We start from the raw sequence: 11,250 nt of genomic DNA, 5'->3' as shown, positions 1-11,250 counted from the left end.
ACCGCCGTGCCCATCGGCAGAGGGCAGCGCTGGCTCTGCTTTCGATTCCAAAAGCTGCACTTTTCCTGCTCTCCCAGCTGGGGACTCCAGCTCGAGAAACATTCAAATTAACATTTTTCAAGATTAAATTGATCGATGATTCTCGATTCAATTGGTTAATTTGAAAAAGTGACCTTTTTTTAACCATCTCCATAGCAATTCAACCTGAAGTGATTTGCAACTTTGTAATTTGCATTTATTCATTTTTCTTACAGGTCTGCTCAGCAGAACAGGACATATTTTTTGCAGCACGATTTGGGGAGGGGTTTCAGCTCTTCAAAGGGTCACACAGGTAGTGAGGTGTCCCCACCCCAGCATGACACACCTGCAGCAGGTACCAGGGTCTCAGTGCCACCTACTGCTTTAAAGCATTATTGATTTACTCTGATCACAATTCCTGTTTACAGCAGGGGGTTGGAGCTCTATGTGCTCCTCTTTATTGTGGTTTATAGGAAATCCACCTCTTGGGCACACTGTGGGCTCTCACAGCCTTGCAGGGCACTGGGACTGTCACCCCTGTGGTGGCACAGCTCCTCCCTGGGCTCACATCTCCCAGAAATGCAGCCATGGGCCTGTTCCAGCAGCTGATGCTCCTGCTGGTTAAAGCTTCCTACCTTATTTATTTTGAGGCTGCTGCTGACTTGATGTGCCTTAATGCCTGTTGTGTGGGAGCCAGAGCCGTCAGCACTGTGGGATCTTTGCTGCAGAGCTGTCCCCTTGGGGCAGGGCTGGGTTTCTCTCATGCTTTTGGATCCGCAGCACTGGGGGTTTGGGGGTTAGTGATGAAATGGGGTTTGCCCCTGTTGTGTTCTGGGATGAACTCTGAACCTTCAGTGGAAGATGCAACCCCATCAGGTCACATCAGTCCTGGGATGTTTCCCTAATTTCAGCAGGATCTGGGATGTGGAGCTTTCCCAGCCCCTCCCAGCAGCTGCCCCTGCTGCTCTCACACTTTGTGAGGGGTTTTCACTGCAGTGATTAAAGAAAAACCTTTTACTTTCTCTCCTTCATCCCCAAACGATGTGATATAATGCCTGGTTGTCCCCAGGCTCTGCCCCCTGCCCCTGTGTGCCCCTGGCACCCCCTGGCACTGCTGCCTCCCATGGGGCCAAGGGGGGTGGCTGGAAGGGACTGTAATAAGCAGTAACACTGAGGCCAGTCCCAGGAACAGCAGAAGTACCAACCCCCCTGGCTGGGCAGCCCCTGGGCTTGGGGATGGATGGGCTCCTCTGCTGTGCCCACTCCAACACGGGGTGGGTGCTCCACCCCACTCCATTGCCACAGGAATCTCAGCCTGTTCCTGGGAAAGCAGAGCCTGGGCTCAGGCAGGGAGTGGATGTGCTGCACTGAGGGACTTGGTTACCAAAGCACCTTTCAGAGCACAACCATATCCTGTTTTGCTGGTGCCATGCTCTGTGTGCATCACCCCCAGCACCCATCCCATCTCCCAGCACTCCAGGAACTTTAGTGGCAGCCAAGTGCCAGTCTGGGCTGTGCTGTCCATGGGCACACAGTGGCACCACTGGCTGGACCCTCCCCAATCCTGCCATACTTGAGGCCACCAAAAATCAGGAGCTCTTGGAGACAGGCACCAAGTCAAAGCAATTATTTTACAATATAAGATAAAATTTTACCTAATATTTGTATTTTTGTCCTATTATTTATTTTTATCTTTCATTTTTGTCTTACGAGAATTGGAAAGCTGAGCTTGTGCTTCATGATCTTGTAGGAGTTCCTGAGGGAGAAGCAACCAAGGCCTTTCTGATCTGCAGAGAGACTTTAATAAAAGTAATTCCTGGGCATAGGTTGCCTGTCTGCTCTCCACATGGCTGGTGGTGTCCCAGGGGAGGGGCACACTCTGGCAGGAGTGTGTCTGGGAAGGGGGATGCAGAGCCAGGGATGCAGCCATGGCTCCAGCACTGGGCTGGGGCTAAAATCCTTGGGATTTTCCTGCCCTGTCTGCCTAAAGCAGGGAAGTTTTCTTTAAAAACCAAAAATCCCTGTAGAAGAAGCAGGACAGAGTGAGGCTTGGCAGTGCCTGCTGGAAGGGACCTCCTGGCTGGGGCAGGGCTGAGGTTTTGGCTGTTCCTTGTGGTGCTGGGCCCCCTCTCAGTGCTGCAAGTGGCTGTGGCATCCAGCAGAATTCCCAAATCCTCTCCCTTGTGCTCTCAACAGGACCCTGCAGCTCAGGAGGGCCGGATGGGCACCCCTGGGGCTCTCAGAGGGTGCTGTCCCACCACACCCTGTGGCTTGGGCTGTGCAGGGTGGTGCTGGCTGAGCCCACAGATCACAAAAATGGAATTGGGGTCTGATGAAATCATGGCTGTCTGGAAAACTGCAGCCTGGCTTGGAAAGCAGCTCCCTGGCTCAGCTGGGCTTGCAGCAGCAGCATTTGCTCTCTGTGTATTCGGGTTATGCTCAGGATCGAGGTTTGTGTTGGTGTTTGTTCCTTTGCCAGGCACAGCAGCTCCCCCTCTCCGGCACAAGGTGGGTGGGTGGGTGGAGAGGCTGCTCCTTGCCAGGAGGGGTGCCAAAAATCAGGGGAGTGTGAGGCAAATAGGGGAGTGTGAGGCTCACTCAGAGCTGGCTCAGTGCTGTGAGCTCTGCTGGGGCTGAGTGGTTTTCCAGAGGCAAAATCGCTTTGGGGCTGGACTGGAAGTCTGTGGTCATGGAGGGAGGATAAAGGTATTTATAGCAGAGAGAAAACCAACTTCCCTCCTTCCCCGTGGGGCCCTGGAAAGTGTCAGGCACAGGGATGTCTTCTGGGATGCTCCCAAGTACTACAGAACTTTAGGGATATGTAAGTGTGTGGTTAGATGGGATACTGGGAAGAAACTCTTCCCTGGGAGGGTGGGCAGGCCCTGGCACAGGTGCCCAGAGCAGCTGTGGCTGCCCCATCCCTGGAAGTGTCCCAGGCCAGGCTGGACAGGGCTTGGAGTAACCTGGGCTGGTGGGAGGTGTCCCTGCCCATGGCAGGGAGTGGAAAGGGATGAGCTTTAAGGTCCTTCCCAACACAGACTGTTCCATGATGACTCTGTGGCTGTTAAAACAGGAGGCTGGCAGGTCTCTTGTGGCCTCAGAAGGGCAGGAAGCACCAGTTTGTACTGGAAAAGGACATTTCTTCAGGGACTGGTTTGCATCAAACCCAGCAAAATTCTTGCTCTCCAGTGTATCTGTCCTAGCAAGGGATTTTCCTTCTGTATTTCCTGCAGCCCCAGGAAAGGTTTGCTGTAGAGTTCCCACGTGACAGATCAGTGAGAGTTCTTGGTTTGCTTTCTCTTTCCTGCTTTCTCCTTGGGAGGGGGAGGCCACAGTGCAGAAATGTCAGCAAAGCCATGTGAAACAAGCTGGCAAAGTCCCAGTGGGAGCTGGAGCTGCTGGGAGCCCTGGGGCTGGTGCTGCCAGTCCCAATACAGGACATCTGGGGGTCAGCAGGACTTACAAATACCTGTCTGTGGGCATCGAGGGCTCCCTGGCTGTGCAGCCCAGCTGCTCAGGGATGCACCATTCCCAAAAGACACCCCCAGGAACACCCCCACTCCTGGTGCAGGTGCAGGTGCTGGGACTTGCCCTGTCTGTGCCCAGAGCCAGCCCTGCCACCCCTGAGGTTTTCCTGGATTTCCTGTTTTGCCTCCACACACTGCTGGCTTGGGACATCTGAAACAGCAATTTTCCAGTCCTGAAAACCTTTTCTCCCCCCCAGGCAAACAAGGAAAACATGTCCTTTTGTTATTTATAATTTTGGTGAGAGGAGGAGGAGATTTGGGACAGAAGGAGCCGCAGGGCAGCAGCGTGCTCCCTGCCTGTCCCGGTGCTCCCTGCCTGTCCCGGTGCTCCCTGCCTGTCCCGGTGCTCCCTGCCTGTCCCGGTGTTCCCTCCCTGTATTCCGTGCCTGTGCCGGTATTCCCTCCCTGTGCCGGTGTTCCCCACCTGTGCCGGTGTTCCCCACCTGTGCCGGTGTTCCCTCCCTGTGCCGGTGTTCCCTCCCTGTGCCGGTGTTCCCTCCCTGTGCCGGTGTTCTCTCCCTGTCCCGGTGTTCCCTGCCTGTCCCTGGCACACTGTGGGTACCAAAGCAAATTCCTCCAGGTTGTCTGGATCTCCCCATCCATCCCCTCTCCAGGCTCAGCCCTGGGGGGATAAACCCCTGCCCTGTCTGTGCTTCCCAGACACGCTGCATGGGTTGGAAATGTGCATCCAATCATGGGAAAAGCTGTTTTCCATCAAACCCCCTCTGCCTGTGTTTACTTCTGCAATTCCCTGAGGGGTTTTTGGCATTGCCTTGGCCCAGGAAAAGAGGAAGTCTCACAGCCCCTACACTGGCCACTCTGTGAGGGGCTGTGGTGACAATGGCATCTTCCTGAGCCCCAGACTGGGGTGTCCACCCCCAAATTATATCGTTATTCTTATAATGCACCACATCTGCTCTCAGAGCATGTACAGCACTTAAAATAATACTCCCGAAGCTCAAATATGTGTTGGGATCATTTTATTTCCTCAGAGTTTGAAGCTTTCAGGATGTACTTGGGTCAGTTTTGTAAACTTTTCTCAGTACCCAGCGAGGGTTGGGACGTTTTCTGGTAGTCAAAGCAAAACTGAAGGTTTGGATAACATCTTAATGTGCAACCACAGGCGTCAGCAAGGTGACAGATAACACAACACGAGAAACAGCAACACCAACACGAGTCCTCACTTCTGCAGCTCACACCAGGTCTCTGTGAGTAAACATGCCCTGGGAGAGGTCTTTCATCTTCCTCTTTGCTTGGGGCATATCCATCACTATTTGTCTTCCAAGTATTCATCCCCCCATACCAGCTGAGTGCCCTGAGCTCCCAGGAGGGGTGCTGAGCTCTGGGTGCCTTTCCCAGCAGTTGAGCTGAGCCCAGTTTGTTTGCCCCCTTCCTTCAGCTCTGGGGTGATGGAGGTTTAATGCTCTTTGCTTGTCTATGTCGGTGCAGTTACAGTCTTGTAGTCCAGATTAGGCTGGACTAGGTCTGGGTGATGGGTCTTTGTAGTGGAGAGAGGTTCAGTTTACATGGAGATACCGAACTGTCCTGATCCAGAGCCTCCTGTGAGTGTGGTGGGTGCTCTGGGTTATTATGGGCTGCAGTGCCCACGTTCAGAGCCAGAACTCCCAGAGCTGTGCCAAGGCTGAGCCATCGCTCGCAGCTCAAGAGTCAGGATTCTCAACTCTCACAAACGTGTTTCAGGAGCACTGAAACACCAAAATGAGAGGGATCTGAACGCCCTGTGTTCAGCACAGGAGGAGCTGTGGCACCAATAATGGCTTTGGGAGGGATTTTAACAATATCCCGATGGAGAGTGGCATAAGGCAACAGCCTCCAGCAGCAACAAGGCAACCAGCAAGTCTTTGGCATCACAGTGTCCTGCTGGGTCAGATCCTGCTGTCTGTGGCACACAAGGGTAGTTCGAGGTGTGTTTGGAGACCTACTGCAGTCCCCCCTCAAGCGCCGAGAAGCCCCTGCACGGCCAGAGGTGCTGCTGCTCAGGAGATGGACTCGAGCAGCAGCTCGTCGGGCGGCGCCGCGGGGATGTCCACGCTGTTTATTCGCCCAAAGAGCTTGGGAAGGGACCCAAAATTGAAGCGTGGGAAGTGTCTCCTCCTCGTGCGGATGTCGTGGCCGGGGCCGGTGGTGGACAGGCTGCCCCGGCGCTGTGGGAGCCGTGCCCGCAGTGCCACACAGCCGTGGCGCAGCAGCTGGTCCTGGAACTCGGAGGTCATGAAGTAGTAGAGGACGGGGTCGAGGCAGCAGTTGAGGCTGGCCAGGCACAGGGACACGGGGTGGAAGCGCAGGGCGCTGCGGTGCACGGCGCAGTCCCGGATGAGGTTCTCGATGACCATCATGAAGAAGGGGAAGTTGATGTGGTAGGGCGTGAAGCAGATGAAGAACACGGCGGCGCACATGAGCACCATGCGCAGCGCCTTCTGCTTCTCGGCCGCGCTCTGCAGCGGCGCCGGGCCCTCCCGCAGAGACTGCCACATCTTCCACGTGCAGCCCGCGATGGTGCCCAGGGGGATGACGAACCCGAACAGCTCTGCCACCGTCACCAGCGCGATGGAGGCCCCCAGGCTGAGCTGCTTCACCCCCAGGTCCGAGAAGCAGGTGTTGATGTTGCTGGACAGGGCTGGGCTCCTCACGATGATGAGGGGCAGGCAGGCGGCCCCCACGAAGAGCCAGACCGCGGCGCTGATGGCCACGTCGTAGCGGCGCTTCCAGCCCTTGGCCTTGAAGGGGTGCAGCAGGAACAGGTAGCGCTGGATGCTGATGCAGCTGAGGAAGCAGATGCTGGCGTACATGTTGAGGTACTTCAGGTAGAAGCACACCTGGCAAAGGAAGCTCCCGAAAGGCCACGTGTGGTTGATGTAGTAATACGTCCGTAGGGGCAGCGAGAGCACGTGGGCCAGGTCGGCCACGGCCAGGTTGATCATGAAGATGATGGCTTTGCTCTTCCTGCTGATGAAGCGGCACAGCACCCACAGGGCAGCGCTGTTGGCCAGGAGCCCGGGGATGAAGATGAGGGTGTAGGTGGTGGCGTACAGGGTGGACTGGAAGGACATCTGGGGGTCGCTGCAGTTCCCAAAGGACACGTTGCTCTCCATCTCGGCCGAGTCGCTTTGCTCACAGGGTGGTTAAGGCAGGTGGAGGGTTTCTGTAGAGAGTAAAAAGATGCTGTAAAGCCAAAACTCCCCACTAATCCCCCACATGGAGTTACTCAGTCTAGTGCAGAAGGATAAGTCATGTGTAGGTGTATGTACATAGGTGCATGTGCAAGTCATGTGTGTGAGTGGAAGGGTGAGGAGCCAGACCCCACTTGCAGGGAGTGACCTGGGCATCTTCCACCCATCTCCTTTCAGATGTGCTCCTCAGGATCTCATGAGGTGCCCCAGTTACAGTGACATGATTGTTGGGTTCTGTAGCATCTACTGCTAATGCCAGAGAGCTTCTGCAGCTCCCTGCAGCTTTTCAGGATCACTTTTATTTCATTAAGTTTTCCATCAGACTGATAAATTGGTGCTCTCTGATATGTCTACCGGCAATTTTGGTGGAACTGCAAATAAATAGGGATTTTAAATGGATCTAGACAGTGTCTTTGCAGATCCTTGCAGAGACCTGGTGTGAATCAGCAGCCAAAAGAATAATTAACATCTGTACATGCTGGTGTTGGCAGGCAGCTGGCTGGAGCAGAGGCCAGTGGGAGAGGTGCAGGCAGGTCTATCAGCTCTGGGTCCAGATTTAAGGCTGGGTTTATAAGCTAATAACTGGCCAAACACACGCCAGTTGTTCTGCTGGTCCTGCTAACTCGATTCCGGCACATTGTGCAGGCATCGTGCTGCAGCAGCAGGAATTATCCCTCAGCAGCAGGAATTAACCCTCAGCATCCCAAATTATCCCTCAGCAGCAGGAATTAACCCTCAGCATCACAAATTATCCCTCAGCAGCAGGAATTAACCCTCAGCATCACAAATTATCCTTCAGCAGCAGGAATTAACCCTCAGCATCCCAAATTATCCCTCAGCAGCAGGAATTAACCCTCAGCATCACAAATTATCCTTCAGCAGCAGGAATTATCCCTCAGCATCACAAATTATCCTTCAGCAGCAGGAATTAACCCTCAGCATCACAAATTATCCTTCAGCAGCAGGAATTAACCCTCAGCATCACAAATTATCCTTCAGCAGCAGGAATTAACCCTCAGCATCACAAATTATCCTTCAGCAACTGCGCAGGACACGCAAGAAACCAAATGCCTCTCCCTTCTAGTTAAAGCAGAAATTCTCACCCATCTGCCTGTCCCACCTCACCCAGCCAGCGCTGAAGGGACCAGCAGTGGGTCATGGGCAGGTCCCAGGTGCTCTCTGAAGAGGTGATGGATTTTGCCATTCATGAACAGAGCCCATGGGAAACAATCTGCTGTTTCAAGAAGGGGAGATTCAGCAGCAGCAGCAGCAGAGCAAGGAGTTGGAGCATCATCTGTAACACAGATTCTCCCCCTGAACAAGCCTGGGAGCCATGGGCAGCCTGCCCTGCCCTGTCCTGCCTGGATCTGGGCCTGGCAGAGCCCTCAGCACCTCTTGTCACTGTCACAGAGTCCCCCAGGAGTGGTAATTAATTAATTAAGAAGCAGCCACGGTGCAGTTTGCCTGAGCCTGGGGTTCACCACAGGGATGAATTTCCACCACCCCATGATGGTGACCAGCACAGGGTGAAGGCTTCTCCCCCCTGCTCCTCCTCACCTGAGCAGCTCTTTGGTTGGGTTGGGTTACTATTATTTCAGTTGCAGGAGGAAATATGTATTTTACATAATTATATACACATAAATACATAAAATGCAGCCCCAGCCCCTCTGCTGGCTGCCCACTGCCCTCCTCTGATGTGAGGAGGGTCGGTGCTCACACTGTGCCATCCAAACTGAGCCTTTCCCAAACTGCCTTCCCTTCGTATTATTTTTCCAGGGTTTGGCTGCAAAGAAAGCAAGGCTGAAGTGGAACCCAGACTGCTGTGTGAGGGCACTTTTGGGCTACTGACTGTGTCAGAGGTTTCTGATTGCCTCATTGAGTTGTGAAAGGCATGAGAGGGGACATCTGTCACGAGGGGACAGTGGGAAACAAACCCCTTTGGTCCCTGCAGTGTCCCTGTGTTTGCCCCTCCCTGCCTCAAACCCCACAAGGGGCTGGTGCAGGGCAGTGCCCTCTGCACTGAGTCTGTCTAACCCTGGCAAAGGGGCAGCAGGACACCTTGTCTTCACATCCCTGCAGGATAGGGAGGCAAAGGTGGCAGGAAGCAGCTTTTGTCACAGTTTTCCAGTGACAGAGGTGGCACCTGGTGCGGGCTTGTGAAGAGGATTGTGGAGCACCAGTGTCTCCATCCCACTGTCTCCTCCCTGCTCGGTGTCTCAGCCCAGATCCTAAAACTTATCCATGAGGAGCCTCCCTGCTGTTTTTCCCCATGTTTTGGCTTTCCCTGGGAGCACAGCAGTGCCTGTTTCCTGGCAGGAGGGCCGGGTGCCACTCCTGGTCCCTGACACAGCTTTGGGTGGCAGTGCTTGAGAGGGCACTGGCAGGAAGGCAGGAGGGATCTCCACCCTGCTCTGGGTTCAGGCCAGGCTTGTTCACTACAACAATTCCTGGGAGGATGGATTTTTAAACTTCTTGCTGTTTTCCACTTTTCCCCTTGCCCCAAGCCCCTCCAGCTCCCCCTTTGCTGTTGGTGTCAGGACAGAGGTGCTCCCTGGGCTTTGGCCAGACTTTTGTTCAGCAACTTTATAAATCTTGTGGAGAACCTTCCCTGCCTTTCCTTGATGATTTTCCCATTTCATCCACACATGGCTTTACTTCTGAGCAGAAGCCACTTTTTTAAGTGGCAGAGCTGAGTTTTCTCCAGCTGCAGTTCCAAGGGGGGAGATCAGTCTCTCTGCCCATGGATGCAGCACCGCAATTCATTAAGCATCAAACCCTTTGCAATTAATTAGGAGGCCAAGGCAGCTCTTGGAACACCCGTGGTTCATTTTCAGAGTGTTTCAGGGCAGCATCTGTTCCTGGAGGCGTTCTGTGGCTGTCCCTGCTGGAACAGCCCGGCTCCTGTGAATCACGCTGTGCCCCACCCAGCCCCACACCGCTGCTGTTGCTGCAGTTACTGCTCCCAACTCTCTGGCAGACTCTCCTCATCTTTTCCATGGGCTGCTTGGCCAGGCCAGGCTAAAGCTGAACTGCAGGCACGGCTGAGGAGAGCCGTGGGATGGAGGCACAGCCGCCTCCCTTCCACCCTGGGATGCTGGAGGGAAAAGCAGGCTTGGGAAAAAAATCCACTTCTGGCTTGAAATAAGCTCCTGCTTTAAGCAGTGGAGTTTTCTGGGGCTGGAGTTGTAAGCAATGATTTTGTTTGTTTAATTTTGGCACTAATGGGAAATGCGTAAACAGGACTGTCAGTCAGGGCAGCCCCTGTGGCTTTGGGTCCCAGTGAGGGCTTTGGGTCCCAGTGAGGGCTTTGGTCCCAGTGAGGGGGTTTGGGTCCCAGTGAGGGCTTTGGGTCCCAGTGAGGGGGTTTGGATCCCAGTGAGGGGGTTTGGGTCCCAGTGAGGGGCTTTGGGTCCCAGTGAGGGGCTTTGGGTCCCAGTGAGGGCTTTGGGTCCCAGTGAGGGGTTTGGGTCCCAGTGAGGGGTTTGGGTCCCAGAGAGGGGCTTCGGGTCCCAGTGAGAGGTTTGAGTCCCAGCGAGGGGCTTTGGGTCCCAGTGAGGGCTCTGGATCCCAGTGAGGGGTTTGGGTCCCAGTGAGGGGTTTGGGTCCCAGTGAGGGGCTTTGGATCCCAGTGAGGGCTCTGAATCCCAGTGAGGGCTTTGGGTCCCAGTGAGGGGCTTTGGGTCCCAGTGAGGGGCTTTGGGTCCCAGTGAGAGGTTTGAGTCCCAGCGAGGGGCTTTGGGTCCCAGTGAGGGGCTTTGGGTCCCAGCGAGGGGCTTTGGGTCCCAGTGAGGGCTCTGGATCCCAGTGAGGGCTTTGGATCCCAGTGAGGGGCTTTGGGTTCCAGTGAGGGGTTTGAGCCAGGCAGTGCCCCCCACAGCCGCCTGCCCCGTGCCCCCCGGTGCCCACCCCCGCCGGAGTCGAGCCACACACTCGTGGCACGGGCACGGATGTGTCGCCCCAGCGCTGCCCGATACGATCTCCCGCGGAGCTAAAAAAAGCAATAACGTCGCTCAAACCCGCACAGGTTTCATTCAAGCGGAGGAAAGAGCAGGACTGGCACTCACCTGGCCGTGCGTGCCGTGCCCCGGGGCGGGCACAGCCATGCTAAGGAGCGGTGAGTGCCCGGGCGGCGGTGCCCCCCGTGCCCCTCCGCCAGCCCCGCCGCTCCGCCCGCACCTCCAGCCACATGTTTGCGGGGCGCTGCAATCCCGGCGGCATCCGCAGCCCGGCACAGTGGCTGCTCAGCAGGAAATCCTGCAGTTTGTTTCTCTTCTCCTCACAAAATGTGTACGGCTAATGACGTGAGAGCCGCTGGGAAGGCGATGACGTCGTTGGGTCCGAGCGCCGTGGGATGGAGACCATGGATGTCCGTCCTGCTGTTGGCACAGGAGCGGTGGGAGGTGGTGGTGCCCTCCCCTCGCGCTGCTCCCGCTCCTCTCCGCGGGCACTTGCCACTTGCCTGCTCAAAGCTATAAAGCACAGGAGCACCAACCTTCCAAGAAGTGCTCGCTGAA

General features: G+C 55.3%; 1 protein-coding gene across 1 annotated transcript; it reads right to left on the bottom strand.

The window, feature by feature from the left end:
- Positions 1-4,516: 4,516 nt before the first annotated feature.
- LOC139678691 (putative P2Y purinoceptor 10) lies at positions 4,517-11,137 on the bottom strand. The gene is made up of 2 exons (XM_071569719.1): positions 10,801-11,137; positions 4,517-6,708 (listed from the first exon to the last, which is right to left on the bottom strand). Exon 2 carries the CDS (start codon positions 6,656-6,658, stop codon positions 5,543-5,545), a length of 1,116 nt encoding a protein of 371 aa, XP_071425820.1. The 5' UTR covers positions 6,659-6,708; positions 10,801-11,137; the 3' UTR covers positions 4,517-5,542.
- Positions 11,138-11,250: the final 113 nt, after the last annotated feature.

The sequence above is a fragment of the Pithys albifrons genome, chromosome 14 (assembly GCF_047495875.1).
Source record: "Pithys albifrons albifrons isolate INPA30051 chromosome 14, PitAlb_v1, whole genome shotgun sequence".
Taxonomy (NCBI): Eukaryota; Metazoa; Chordata; class Aves; order Passeriformes; family Thamnophilidae; genus Pithys; species Pithys albifrons.
The sequence above is the reverse complement of the archived record's forward strand: the minus strand, read 5'-3'. Positions and strand labels throughout refer to the sequence as shown.